Source organism: Zeugodacus cucurbitae, chromosome 6 (genome assembly GCF_028554725.1).
Source record: "Zeugodacus cucurbitae isolate PBARC_wt_2022May chromosome 6, idZeuCucr1.2, whole genome shotgun sequence".
Classification (NCBI taxonomy): Eukaryota; Metazoa; Arthropoda; class Insecta; order Diptera; family Tephritidae; genus Zeugodacus; species Zeugodacus cucurbitae.
In genome coordinates, this window is record NC_071671.1 from 68282383 (window position 1) to 68298543 (window position 16161).

The window sequence follows — 16161 nt, forward strand, 5'->3', positions numbered from 1 at the left end:
CGCCACTATGTTAAGTAAAATGTCTTTTGCGTAAATATCCCGCTATAACGTCGGCGGCGACGATGATTTGGCGACACTGACAGCAAAGCAATTGCGTTGTGGCCAAATCAGGTGCGCTTGGCTACTGCAGACACAACAATAACAACAACCATTATGTTGCGTGCGATAAGAAAACATTGTGGTTGTTGTTGGTGAGTTGGTGCGCCAAATCGCCTGTCTTTTCTCGTCCAACCACCAGCCAGCCACCGACCTCATCATTGTCACTGCCATCTTAGCCAGCGGCGGCGGCCACATACACTCTGCTTGCAACATGTGCTACATATGCGCATGCGTTGGCCACATTGACAACATTGGCCATCAACATCATGACTCCACCGAAACAACCATATTTAGTGTTCACTCATTTCATTTAATTTTTATTGTGATTTTCCTGCTGTCGTTTTTGTTGTTGCATTATAAGCTTTTCATACATTTAAGTGCGTCTACTTGCAGTGCAGTCTACCAAAATTGGCAGCAAAGCACCGTTGGAAAGCAATCTGCGCCACCACCAACAACATCGACGGCGCAAATCTCGGTTAGCATGTGCGTTGTGCGTCGCAGCCGCAGGCGCGGGCATGACCTAAAAAGTGCGTGCAACAAGCTCACACACACACACTCTCAACTGCCAGCAAGCACTTTGGCTAGTTCATAAATTTGGACGCACTTGTCGCTTGAACATTGCGTTGTGGCATTGACAGTGTGGCAGCATTTTGTTTTTGCATTTTGCCGTGTTTTTCTACGCTGTGTGGCACGTTGTTCGCCTGCATAGCGGCGGCACGTTGTTGTGGCATTGACAGTGTATAACAACAACAAATCGCCATTGCGTTTGCTCTGCTATGCCGCGTATTGTCAGTTTTGTGGCATGCCACTGTATGCGCACGCGCTAAAATGGCACCGCTTGCTGCATTTTTGATTTCCCCACTGATTAGCTATAGTTAGTTTTAGTTGAGTTTGCGAATTGTGAAAATTCACAGAATTTTTTATTTCACTTTCCGTTATTTGTATTTGGGTAGCATGCGGCTTGGGAGTCTAAAGTTGGCAGAAAATTATGACAGGAGCACTCCTGTGCATTGGGTGTGCTTTGTTGAAAATGTATATTTTATATATATATTTTATATTTTCGTTAGTCGTGTTTTAGACTTTGCGCCGAAATGTAGGCAACACCAATTTTCGTTGTTATTTTTGAAATGAAATTGTTCATCTTTGACTTCGACTTCCATGAATATTAGTTCATAGAAGAGATCTGATAAAATTAGTATGTCGTTCGTTTTAAAAGTGATATAAAGGTTTCTCCCTAGGCTTTATATTATTAAAAAATGCTTTAGATTACACTGGTCGACAAAAAGTAAATTTTTAAAATGCTCAAAGATCAGACAATCATATTCTTATAGGATTTTCATCGCTGAACACGAATATGACCTCCAAAAGTGCCTATCACGTCGAGATTTTGAGCAAAATGGACTCAAAATATCAAAAACCCTGTTTTTGGCCTTTGGCGCGCGCTCTACTTGTACACATGAAAAAGTTGGCTATATGAAAATTTTTGACTGATTCAAAACTTTTTCGATTTGACTCTTATAGTTGACAGTTTAAGCTTCAATTTAAGCCTTCTAGCACGTCAGCATAATTCTCTACACGTGATCAAAAAAGGCCAAAAACAGGTTTTTTTTTGAGATTTTGAGTCCATTTTGCTCAAAATCTCGACGTGATAGGCACTTTTGGAGGTCATATTCGTGTTCAGCGATGAAAATCCTATAAGAATATCATTGTCTGATCTTTGAGCATATTTTGTGTCGACCAGTGTTATCGATAGTCTTACCAGTAGCGATTTCTGAAACAAAACTAATTGGGTGTTGGATTTTTTGCAACTCCAAGTACAAAGCATACGTATACGCCCAATAGGTTTATTTCTTTCTTGTTTCAGACTATACCTAGAACAAATGAGATCTGGCGAAAATTACAAGGTATTAACTGTACTTACTGCTGCTTAGTATATAATCAATGATAGGTAATTTTCTTGGGACGATTCGGCTACCTAAAATTTGTCTGAATACTGCGGTTTGATTTTCAGTTCGAAAAATGCTTTAATTTTACTTGGATTTCTTACTAATTATCAAAAGTATCTAAATCGCTTCAAACCTAGGCACGGTGTGATTCAACAGACTCTGAATACCAGACAGATCACTTAAGCCCATATGAATCTCTGGTCATCCCTAATTAATAATGACTGATTTCCTTTTTATAATAATACAATTTATTTTGAAAAAATTTCAATTTTATCCTTTTATTTCACATATTTTTTTATATTCTATATTATAACATTAATTATATAAAATGATATTCGATACTAGTCTAATGCTTAATTTTTTTATTTTCTTTTCAGGTAAGAAATCTTTAACAAATTGAATTATATTCAAAAACATTATTGAAATTGGTAAATATTGGTATTTTAATAATTCCCCTTATACTACATTGTAAGATATATCAGTATACGCGGCTGCAGAAAGATAGCAAACCAATAGTATGATTAAAAAATATAAAGTAGTTCATGGAAAATTATTTAAAAATGAACCAAAAAAGATTCATCCAATTATGGGTGATTTAAACAAGAGGTCTTTGCAAATACCCCCAATCAAAGTGAATTTGAATTACTTTCGAAATATGGGAATATCTTTTTTTTAATATACGAATTAAATATGTATAATTAATATTGTTATAATTGGGAACTAAATATCCATATATCCTTCCATATATTTCCGTTTTATGCCTTATTACTGGCTTGCTTAAAAAAGTCTTGCAATTTTTCATATTCACATAACTTCTACCTCTGAATTTATATAATTCCTGTGCATCACCAATTTAAGCGGCTCGTAGCTGCAGCAAGTGCGAAAATCAATCATCAAGCCATATCAAGACGATCGAACCAATTTCAACTTGACCGACGTCACACAGGTTGTGTGCCAACCAGAAAAACCAAAAGCCACCAAAAGGAGCCACGCGCATGCGCCAATGCATTTTTGCTGAGCACCAGAGTAACACCTCGCATTGAGAGAGAGAGCGCGCGCTCAAACAGGCGAGCGCACAGACGCCAAAAGCAGTGCAGGTGCATACAACGCCAACGCACAGCAGCCGACTACTGCGCCGGCGTTGCGTTGAACTGCATTCGCCGTGGTGGCAACTGCAACGACGCCTTCGTTTGGGGTTGCGACTGGGGCTGCTAGACTGTGCCAGCGCGCATACGCAACGCGCGGCGAATTCACGTTAGCGAGACGCGCGCATACACTCAGCTGTGTGAATACATGCTTGCTCGTGCGCGCGGATGCTGGAAGGCAGGTAGGTTGGCTGGCTGACTGCTTGGCGCTGACTGACTCTGTGCTGTGTGCTGGCTGTTGTCTCTTTGGCGCTTTTTGTTTTGCTGCTCGTGCTTGACCGTCTCCGCCGCGTGTTAGTTGTTGGAGATTTGGTTGTTGGTTTGGCGAATGCGCAAAGTGGTCTTCAGTTGTGAATGGCGAGTCGCATAGCTAACACCGACGGCAGCGACGACAACGATTACGTGTTTGCACAGATAGTTCTATTCATTTTGTTACGACGCGCAACAGTCAACAAATAACGCGTGTGTTTCTTGTATGTATTTTTAAGCGTGTGTGTATGTATATGTGCGAGCGTGCACTAAGTGCTTGTTGTTGTTGTGTGAATTTTCATTTATGACAAACAACAACTAGTTGAACTGCGCGTGGAAAGAAGTATCAGACGAATAGGCGTACAGACAAGGCGGCAGCAATCACAAGCGGACACGCACTATCAGCAGCCAACAGCGATCGACACTTGTGTCTGCTGCTGCGGCATCTTCAGCTAATGAGCGGCAATGCGGTCTAGCCGCTAACTAGCCCACCAGCCAGTCAGCCAACAAGTCAACAAGTGCGCCCGCCAAGCGTACGGCGAGCCTGTCAGTCGGCCGGCCAGTCAACGGGATTTTCCAGTTGGGCCAGCCGCGCTTATGGGTGCGTCGGCTACTGCGTGTAACGGTGCTGACTGACTGCTTGTGCGCATGTTGGTTGGTGGTGGCTTCTGCCGCGATTGCGTTGACCCGCTCCGGTCTTACTTGTTCATTAATTGTTTGCCAACAACAACAGCAATAATAACAATAACATTTGAGAAAATCGCAATCATAACAAAAACCGACAAAAACACCAAGAAAAACTAGTATTGAAACAGTTGTGTGTTTATGACAATTTATTGTTGTGCTGTCACTTGTTGTCTGAAATGTTGTTGTTGTAGTTGTTTTTTTTAATATGATTTGTAGTGTTTTAATTGGAGCAGACAGTGCAATTGACACTTGAAGATCGATGGCCCAGCGCAAAATATAATAATTGGCAGACAAGTTTTGAGTTTGAAGTAGAAAAAAAAATGTGTGATAGAGAACGAGGGAAATAAAATATGAATGAAAATTAAATAAAAATTATTAATTATAGTGGGTAATGAATCATTAAATGAAGAGCAATTCAAAATTATAAAATAATTAATTGGAAGTGGTGGGATGTTAGATACATGTTATACAAATTATACAAATTGATTGATAGAAATAATATTTAAGAAAATAGTCTAAATATGAAAGGAAATGTATTAAAATTAAATACAAATAAATTTTAATGTTAATATGGAAAAAATATCAGACATAATCAGCATATATGGTTTCACCAAAATATAGTGTTGCCACCATTCTGTAGTTACGAGAAGTTTATAAATGAAGACTATTATTAAAAAAAAAATATTTTTCTTATATATTTGTAAACTTTTTCTGTGTTATTCTTTGAAAAAGTAATTAAAAGACAACCATATACATAGAATGAGTATTTGGAGGGTAACTATTTGAATTTTTTTTGTCAGAATTTTTCAAAACATACATTTTAAAATTTCTAAAATTCAATATTCACATTCATTCACATTTATTCATATATATACATATACATATAATAGGTGTTTTTTTTTAATTGTAGTAATAAAAACAAGTGTATTTAGAATTTTATCGGAAATTCTATTTCACAAATTAAATATTTAGCACCAACAGTATAGAAAAAGAAATAAAAATAAATATACTTCCAGTGTTGGGAGTAGAAATATTGTATAAGATTTCTTATAATAATAAATTCAACAAATAACTACAACAACAACAGCACTTCAACAAAATGTGTCAATAAACAATAATCAAGCAGATGACGATACATTTTACAATTTATGACAATATTCTATATGAATTCCTCCCCGCTCTTCACATTTGTTGGCAAACATTAGAACACTGTCACATATATAAACACACAAATACACACATAGACTCAAATGTCGCCACTAATAACGAACCACATAACGCGAGTGACAAGTGCTTTTTCAAAAATTAATAATCAAAATAAAAAATACGCCTTTAGCACATTTCAGTGAAGCATTTCAAGTAGCCAACTACAGTGAACACCATTGTATACAAGCACACACACACACCCACACAAACATATAAGTGAACCGAATATTGAGATTGAAAAGCAAAACGCTTGCGTGTGTAACGAAATTTCCAAGAATTCGATAAAAAAAAAATAATTTAAATAAAGTGACGAAGAAAACATGAAATCAAGCGAAATGGTGTGATTTGAATGAATTTACATTGAAATCGCGCTGAGTGACATTCGCTGAAGTGATAAAATTAATTTATAAAAAACAGAAAAAAGAAAACATAAAAAAAACAAAAGACTTAAGCAACGAACGCGTTGCGGAGGTGCGAAAAGTTGTAGTGAAAACACAGCATTTTGTTTTTGTTGTTCCTTTGCAACATTGTTTGGCAGAACTACTGTAGTGATTTTTAGTGCAAAAATACAAGCAACAAGCACACTTAAGTGCAACAGGAACGAAACTGAATAACAGAGCAGTGGGCGTGCAACGTGGCAACAATCATGGATACAGCAGGCACTTTCTCCATATCCTATGCGGATTGGTTAACGGAGCCACGGTAAAATAGTTTAAATATATCGCATGAGAGAAATAAAATAAATAAAATGTAAAAAAATAATAAATGTAATCTAAATTAATAAAAATATAAAAATAAATAATTATATATATATATATTATATAATTTAATTAAAAAAATATAAATATATAATAAAAAATAAAAGATTATATAAAAGAAAAAATATTAAAATATTTTTTTTTTAATAAAAAGCAAAAGAAAATTAAAAAAAAAATGTATATAAAAATAAATATAATAAACGAATATAAAAACGAACAATATCAAATAAAACAACTAAAAAATTAAAAAAATGTTATAAAGAATTAAAGAAAATTATGAAATAAAAAAATTTTCGAAAATTGTAAAAAATTATAAAACAAGACAAAATAAAAAATTTAAAACAAATTAATTTGATAATAAAACCATATATATATTATAAAAACTAAATATAAGAAAAATCAAACCAAAAACATATACAAATCTATATAAATTAATTAATATTAATTTCTTCTCCTTAAAAAAAAAATAATAGAGTGTAATAAAATAAATATATTTAACAAATATAAAGAAGAATAATATAGAATAAATAAAACAGAAGAATACTAAAAAAATAAAGAAAAAACATTTTTTTTTTAATTCTAAAAAATGCAACAAATATTTAAGAAAAGAAAAACGAAAATTTGAAAAAAAAATAATCAAAATATTTCAAGTCACCAAAATTAAATTTAAAATATTATAAATGCCTCACAAAATAAAAAAAAAAATCAAATATTATCAGCGAGTGCAACACATCCGAGCCAACAAAACTATATTTTATATTAGTTTTAACATAAAATGTAACTCCTTTTTTTGCAAAAATGTTGTAACTTTTGCGTAATTTAGTAAAACCATAATTTTTTTTTGTTATTTTTTCCGAATATCCAGCAATTCATCAAAATTGATAGTTATCATCATAATTTTTTTTTAGCGCGCGGCCCTGCGCGTTGCAAAGAAATTTGCGTAATTTCACTTTTTGCTATCAGCAGTTTGCCTCGTAAGCAATTGATTAATGTTGCTAATTTGCACGTTTTTTTTAACTCCCCGAATTTGACAGTCTTTCTGTCTGTCGGTCAGCCATTTAGTGACCGCCCTGCGTTTGTTTTGCGTCATTAATCGCTGTTATTAAGTTTGCAATGAAGTAGAAAGATTATGAGTAAAAAAATTTTGCGTTAAAAGTTGGCTTAACCCGCTGAGGGATGGTGAAGTTAAAAAAATCGAATTAAAAAAGGTTTATATAAAGTTTATTTGTTAACTTCTTTAGTATACACCTTGGCTTATAATTCATTGCAATCAAAATAAAAAAGTAAAATTTTAAAACTAATAATACAGATTCTAAATACCGATATTGCCTACATTTAGGCGCATAGTTTTATTATTTACATATTTTAGCAGAGTAATGCACCTAACTCGATGATCAAGTTTGAAGAAAATTTATGAAGTCCATTAATTTCATAACTTATTTATTATAACTTCGAAGTTAGCTAAGTTTAAACGACTGCAGCCATGACAGAAAATATAATCAATATTCAAAATTTATATATATTTTTATAAAACTAAGTTTTTCTACTTTTTTATAATCTCTAACATTTTACATTTTAATATTTTCTCAGATTTTCAGACCTCAATAGTTGAAATATAGTTTTAAATATCGCCTCCCTAAAGGGTTAATAACTCAAATAACTGCTCATTGTTTTACTCTGTCATAACTTTTATACATATATTTCTTAATAGTTTTATTCGTTTGACGCTTTCTTTTAATTTATTTTCGACACACACACACAATCACTCACTAGCTCATTGCCGAATGACACTATTTCGCACGGCGTGGATTTTTTCGTTAATCAGCACTCTATTGACATATTTGCGCGTTGGAAATTTGCATTCGCGCCCATAATGAAGTGTTTGCACATACGCGCTAAATGCCGCTGGGCTACTGCTAGAAAATATTCAGTTATAACGCTCACACACACACGCACGCACACATGTCAAATGCAGGCAAAATTGCAAAATTGCAAAATGTGCTAACTGATGGACAGTTGAGTTGTTAATTAATCGCATCACTTTGTGGTTAGTATCTTACGGTGAATTGTTAGACCCCCCCTGTCGTTTCTCTCCCCACACTGTTAATGTGTTGTTGTTGTATTTGTACGCTCATTGCTGCTAAAAATTATTGCTAATGCTCGCATGCAGTGTTATGTGCGTGTGTGGGCTACAGATTTCCATGAAAAGCAATTCAATTCGCATGAATAATCTGCGTTTAGCTGGCAACCAATAAATATACATATAACTGTGATATTTCTATAATTTTTCTACAAATTGTAATTCACAAGCGTTGAATTTTGCGAATTCAGTGCAGTATATCCCCGCTTCGGATGTGCTTACATCAATTATTAACTCATTGTTGGTTGTAATAATAATCGGGAAATTGTGTCAACTCTGTTTAATAACTTTAAAAAACGCTCTGTGGTTTTTCACTACGCTTGCTGCATTGCTCATTAATTCAGAGAATCTTTAGAGATGCATGCTTTATAAATGTTATATGAATAAATTAAGTGGCGCTTGAGTAACAATATGAAAATAAATATTTTTTTGGAGTCACATAAAAGGGCAACTTTTTATTATTTTGCATTAAAATTATTTTTAGTTAAATATTTGGGCAACTTTAGCATACATTTAGGCTTATAATATGTATTTTAGTTTTGTAGTGATAGTACATATGCTTTGTTCTTGTAGTATTTTTTAAATTTGCTATAACAATCAGAGGTATTTAAAAATGTACATGGTAATACAACTACTAAAGCTTCTAAATACACGTCTTGCCTACATTTAGGCGCATTGAAGCAAATTCATCAAGAAACGAACTAATATTAGAAATTAATTATTTTCTTGATAGCAAAAAAGCTACAATTTCTTAGTATTTATAACCGGTAAATTGATCATATCAAGTAAGGCCTGAGGCATATTTACTACAAGTATAACATTACAACCAAACAATGCAGCTGCCTTTATTCAGTAAAATATTACTAAAAATCGAATTAAGTGCTGCGAGTGTATGAAAGTCTACAAGTAGAGCAAACACATTTCTTGTATCAAAAATCAGGGTTATTTTCCTTTCCTTCAGATTTCACTACATTTCTTGCATAATTTCTTCAAACCATTTTAGGTCAGTTATGATGCCCAGCTGAAGACACATTAATTTGCTGTCACTACGGTCCGCTGTCCGTTTCGTCGTTGTCATTCCCAGTGATGTCCTTCGTGAATCCTTTGCATGACATTGCGTTGCATATAAATAACACATAGATAGGTGTCTGGCACTTAAGAATGATTTCTCCATATGTACGCACACATATCTTATGCGTGATTATAATCCGTTTTTTTCTGCATTTTGAAAATGATTTCTTTACCCTTTTTTTGTAGTTTTGTGCACGATTTTAATGACCAATGATTCACTTAAAGCGCTGCAACAACACTACAACAACATGCGCGTAAAACTTCCGTGCGCAGCAACTATGTAAGCCGTTATGTAGCGGCACCTTTGCTTTCTCACACCCTTCATTCCTGTGGAACAGACTTTGTTGCTTTACGCACCCTTTGGCTAATACACGTAAGCACGCAAGCAACAGAGTTTTAACACACACACGCACACACCGAACAATTGCTTTGGTGTTAGTGCTGAAGCTGAAGGGTTGTTTATTCGCTCGCGCTTTGTTGTTGTTGTTGTGTTTGTTGGTTGTTTGCGCTTTGGCTTTTTATTTTGAATATCAATTTTTTTGTTCTATGTGTATTCTATTCCCCTTAAGATGGGTTATCCTTGCGAGCCTTTGCCGCTGTCCATCAGCAAACCGTTATGCAAATGTAATGGTCATAAATTAGAATTGGCGGCAGACAGCAGCAGAGATATTTGAGTCGAGTCCTTGGCCATCTGTGCAGCTCTGTGATTGCAGGCAGACAAATACACTAATACAAACTCAATTGTTCATATATGTTTGTGTGTGTGTGTCCGTGGAGATAAAATGTTTATTAACCATTCATGTGCCGTTAGTTTTTGGTGAGATTTCCCCCGTGTGCCTGCGGCTAATAAATACAATGCTAGTAATTTACTTTTACATATGTTGCTGGGATTTGTTGTTGAAAATGTACAGTTAGCATTTCGACAAATTCGGAAAATTGTAAACAGATAATTTATTGAAGAAAGAAGTATGAGTATCCTGTGCCACATGTTGGGATTGATTTTCATAAATTGGATAAAACCACAGATGGCTTTTTATGAGCTTTGGTTACTTTACTTATATGCTATAGAGATAACGGCGCTGAGTATAACCTCATAATGCAAAAAAAAATTAGATATTATAATTTTTTGATATTTTTCAGTTTTTTCCTTTAATTTCCTATATATTTAGTTAACATTCAACATATAGTTACTGATTTTTGTATATGTTATGAAATGAAGAAGTTTTTCGCTTCGCCGCCTACTATTCACTCTATTGTGTCAAAATCTTTTATAAGCATCTATTGTTTTATTTAGGATAATAAAAAAGCATTAGGAATGGCACTTTCAAGCAATGAATACCAGACGAACCCATTAGATCCTGTAATATCACCATTACACAATTATTTAAATGAAGAGACCAAAGAAACTATAATTTTTAGTAATAATGAAACCTGATCACAAGCCAACTGAGGTCATTTGACTCGAATATTTATTTAAATTAGGATCGGCAAAATATATATTGACGCTGACGAGGACGAAACGTTATAGCATGACCATTATGAACTTCCAATAGAGTCAAATATCTTTATCAGAGTTCCATTATTTATAAATTTTGGCGGATCGTGAGTGCTGATATAGTTTATTGAGTTCCATTGCGAACCACATTAATCATATTATTGATTTAAGAACCAACACTTTGGAAGTAATACATTTACCTTTAAACTGATTTATTAATTTAAACCTCAGCCTAAGTGACTATTTAATATAAATTCTACGTTTTTAAATCTAAATTATCATTCTACTTAACTTATAACAAATGTTTTCTGAGTTAAGCGGTAGGCAGTTGAAAGTCATATACATTTTTTATCGCATGAGATTTTTTTTCTTAATATTCCGAAGCTTAGTTTCTATAATTACAGCTTGATGAGAAAAATTAAATTATCAATTTTGATCAAATCTGGAATACATTTTATAAAAACATGCCTCCACCCTGGAGATATTCAATATTTTGAAAATTTTCAAGCTCCTAATCTATTCATAAACTCTCATTATACTGAAAACCGTCCTTTCATAAAGTTTAATTACTGAAAATGGAAAAATATTCACATAAACCAAAGTGAATTTCTCTTTTTTCCCCGAATGAAACATTGTAGCATATTTTCAATCTTTTCACAGTTATCAACAAGCACCATTACATGAATGTACTTATGTATATATTTATTCAAAGGCATGAATATGTATGCTGGCAGTAGTGGTGGTGTATTAACTCTTCCCGGCAACGCCTATACATTATTAACAACAACTGTCGCCAGTTTACAACAAAAATTCCATAATTAAATACAACATAGTGTTTAAGTGTGCCTGCAGGTGAGTGAGAGTGTGTGTGTGTATCTGAGTGCGTGTCTTTAACGCCTAACATTGTAAGATGTGTCCCCGCTTACAAAGCCCCACAGCGCAATATGCTGTAATCAAACACACATATATACATACATAGCGTTGGTGAATGCGTTACACCTGCAGCTGCGTGGACCATTTCATCTTCCTACAAACAACAACAACATTACATACACGCATGCGCATGCCACAAAGATTGTTCGAATATGCGAGTTGTGCTCATGCGCGCCACAATAAAATTTTCATTTAGTAAATTACGAGTGAGATTTCATCTCGGCCAATACACAGTTGGTTGGTTGGTCCCCCGCTTTCGCGCAGCACTCGTAATATACATATAAGCGTACGGTACAAAGCAAAGCAGTGAAGCAGCGAAGTTTTTTCGTGCGTCACCGATCGATTGCGGTGATCGCCTAGTCGATCGTCTGTCTTTTAGTCGGTCTTTTCAGCGCCTTCGACTAACTGTATGTATGTTTGTGCGCTTGTGTCCGTATATTAATTTATAAACATGTATGCGATTGCGTATGTATATGTGTTGGTGTGTTAATGCTTATGTTGGTATGTATTCGTGCTTGAATGGCGTATCTTAAAATTTGATTTTACTGCTGGTTGAAAACATTTTCGGGTGTGGGCAATAAATTTCTCATTCGTATCGCATTAATTAACAGCATTATCGAAGTTAATGTTAAAAGCAGACGAAGTGGATGAAGAAGAAGAGGTGGAAGAATATTAAAATGTACAAAACAAAGAAATTAAAGATTAAACTCAATACAATGAACACACATAGGAACATACATACATACAAACAGCCATACATATGTACATATTAACATTTAGTATATGCCTAAGCACAAACAACAAAATTAATACCAATATATTGTATCTCGATATACAACAACACCAATAGCGATATTGGAAATTAAAATAAAATAAAATAAAAAAAAAGTTCATCAGGTGCGCAGCGACGCGTCGGAGAGAAGGAGTGAAGGACATACACATGTATATATACAAATATGAAATAAAAATAAAAAGTATTTAGCTTATTTGTGCTAATAAAATTTGTCAGCAGCGTTTTTTGCTTGCATTTGCATAAATAAAGGAAACTTAAAAAAAAATAATGAAGAGTAAATAATGCTAATATTTTTGTTAACCTACAAGGTCAGACTCATTATTTTTATATAAAAAAATTCGAAACAAATTATTTTTCTTAGTTTTACATTGTCTTTGAAAGCTTAATCTTAAAGCTTTTTAAGACATGCATATCGCTTTCTTGTGGATACTCTCCATACTAAGCTCACATAACCTAGGTTAAAGCACAGTTGAGAAAGCACAAACTATTTTAGTCTAGTCTTAAATAGCCTTAGAAAGCTTTTTATTAAAGCTCTTTAAGTATATTGAACCGTTTTATGTAGATACTCTCCCTATAAGTCCACCTGATAACCTTGGGTTGTTTTCATTTCAAAGTCAAATCGCGTCAACAAGCTCTCTATATCTCACACCATGGAGATCGAAATTTAAAGAGCTTTTCGGAGCTTTTTTCTGTTTGCAAAACTCGAGAATATCTGTAACAATTTTATAAATGATTTAGAGATTCTACTGACGCTTCTGTTTACCTTAGGTATCAATAATTAAAAAAAATATTAAAATATAAATTTACGAAGAATTATATTCGAAAATCCTATGGCAACAAGGATAACACTTCATATATAATTATTACTATACTAGAGTCTTGGAAAGTTTTGCCTCGAGTTTCACTTGGTAGATTCAGAAACTCAGAGATGATTCATTTGATAAAAGATTTCAAAACTAGCTCGCCACTTTTTGTCGAATTTCTAAATTTAATGTGGTAGAAAAATGGATTTTGAAAAAAAATTAAAATATTAAAATATCATATCTATTATATTTTTTTTTTTTATATTCAACAAATATAATTAATTAATTTATTACAAGCAAAATTCCGTTACAAAGAAAAATCGACAATATTTCAATTAATGAAAAGACAACGTTTTTCAAAAGAACCGTTACATTTTTTTTTTTTCAATTCAAAAACTATGGCCATTAAAAGGATATGCAGGACCTTATTAGACCAGCAAAGGTTTCTTATGATTGAATACAAAAATTTCGACTCAGCGCAAGGGCATTTGAAAGCATATTATTTAGCGCTAAGGACATTCATATACAAACGCTTCAAGTACGTATGTATGTTTGTTTGTGTGTTTGTGTCCGTTTATAAAAGGTGCATAAGCATTGTGTGATCGTCATCAATTTTCTTAGAATGACAAGGCGTAAAAAGTTTCCGAATGGACCGCGGCGATTTCAAGTTGATGCGGCGCGTTAAGCAGGACAACACACACACACGCACTCAGAATCTCAGCCGCATTAGTGGCAAGTTGCAAGCTGCAAGCAACGCGCTACAAAGCGAGCGGTAAGCATTCGTCACAGTTGTGCCGCTCATTTGCATAATGCTTTCAACGTCTTTCGGGCGTTTCACATTGCGGTCGAGCGCATCGCTCGCAGTGTCCTTTCTGAAAGCGCTCCGCTATCGCAGCGGACCAAGCGCACCGAGCGAGCGGCCAACCCATCCTTTACCTTTTTCGTTGCTGATATCCTGCAGCACTTTGCTTTCGAAACGCCATGGCCGTGGCGATTCTTCAGTTCATCCTCATTATTTTCTTGCGCCGCAGCTAACGCACCACTGGCTTTTGTGTAGCGGCGCGATGTCATTGTACGATATCTTGGACACCACCTTTTGCTTGCTGCGCCCGGTGTCCTCTCACGTCGCGTCTTCTGCTACTTTACGCTGTCCGATCAGACACACACACATATACAGGCGCAACGACATTAAGTAGCCCCTGCAGCAATGCGCGGTGTTGGGTTGAATGGACGTCGGACGAGCGCGCATTATTATGCAAAGCGCATGCGCAGCGGCCGCGAGGGGCATTTGCTGTGATTGTATTCCCGCGATCGGTCGGTCGGTTGAATGATGCGCGCAAGCAACCCTTTTCTTCACGGACTATCAGCGTACTCCTTACCTTAACTTAGATGTTGTTGTTGCTGCTTCTCACATAGCCGCCGCTAATGTAGATAGACACCGAACACGCAAGTGGGAAAATTACACAAAAGATGAAAAAGAAGCTGAACTCAATCACATAAGCTGTGCACTGTGAAGAAGCTGGCTGCGAACGGACAATGCCAAAGCGTAAGGGACACTGTGCTGCATCGCCGCTGGATGGCCAAGCAACCCTCGAACGGGTCCATTTTTCTTCTTTTCTGCTTCGTTCGCTTTGCTTAAATTTAATATTACTGTCTGTGGTATTATTATAAAATTGTTGTTGTTGTTGCTGTTTCGTTGTTATTATTATTATTATTGTTATTGCAGCTATTGCTATTATTGTTATCTTCTGCCAGTGCGAGCCATTTGTGTCGCATAAATTTAAGACAACAGCACTTTGGTCGCAGCAGCAGCAGCACAAAGGACTTTATAGGTAAAAGATTGCTTGCGCACACACACATGAGTACATACATATTTCATTTAATTCATTGCAAGTGTTTACCTTTCAATCGGGCTTTGCTTTTCTATATGTATATATGTATGTGTAAGAGTATATACACATGTGTTCCTCAGTGTAGTTGTCAGCGCTGGAAATAATTAAATGAAACTGAAAACCTCCTGTGGCCGTTACAAACACTGAATTTAACAACAACAACGCGCAGAAAGGTGTTGCATATACACCTTGCTTTAGTTGTTAAAGCAAAGTTGATTTTCAAAAATTATTAATCCCTGCGCTAGATGTTGCTGTAAGCTAATATTCATTCTATGATTGCTAAAGTTCGAACTCTTAGCATTTTACCACAAAACTCAACTTTTTTCTTGATATTAGAGAGATTGAGTCAAAGCAAAAAAGTAACTTTTCGAATTTAGCCTGCAAAATCGAAATATTTATCTTCAAATTTCGAAATTGAACATAATTATAGTATTTAAGTTAGTAAAAAAAAATACAAATATGGCCATAATCCATGTTTTCTTTTTATTTTAAAGTTGTATAACATTTATCAGTGACGTTTATATGAAAGCAGATTCGAAGATAAACAAAAATTAGTCTATATCTTTAGTATTTTCAAAATGTGATTTCGAAACTATCGAAACATTTATCGAAAATCCCCACTGTGCATCTATTATTTCATTAGAAATTACTTATTTAACTAATTGCCAAGTTTAATGCCTTCTCATACATACTATCATGCACTTACCACATTCAAATCCACCATCGAACAACCACCTAATCTAAAATCCAAAAAACCGAAATCAATTACATGGAAAGAGCTCGAATACATATCATTTAAAGTAACTAAAAAATGTGTTTGCGTTCAAGTTAATATGTGGCAATAAAGCTCAAGACAACAACAACTAACATAGGCGCTTTTTAAATAATTTTATATATGCTGACACCGCACCAAAGACTTAAGCGATGAACTCGCTACGAATCAA

The 16161-nt window shown here is 34.7% G+C and overlaps 1 protein-coding gene across 8 annotated transcripts in view; it reads left to right on the plus strand.

Moving 5' to 3' along the window:
- Positions 1-16161, plus strand: part of LOC105212173 (protein grainyhead) — a 219308-nt gene that overhangs the window by 105363 nt on the left and 97784 nt on the right. The window contains exons 1-2 of one of the 8 annotated variants that reach the window (XM_011184014.3): positions 2884-3663; positions 5463-6034. The exons of 6 other annotated variants lie outside the window; for them this stretch is intronic. In XM_011184014.3, coding sequence (XP_011182316.2) covers positions 5979-6034 — 56 coding nt within the window. In that variant the 5' untranslated portion in view covers positions 2884-3663; positions 5463-5978. Of the gene's footprint in view, positions 1-2883; positions 3664-5462; positions 6035-16161 lie in introns of those variants that run through there. One more of the 8 variants, XM_054234629.1, reaches the window with a different exon arrangement.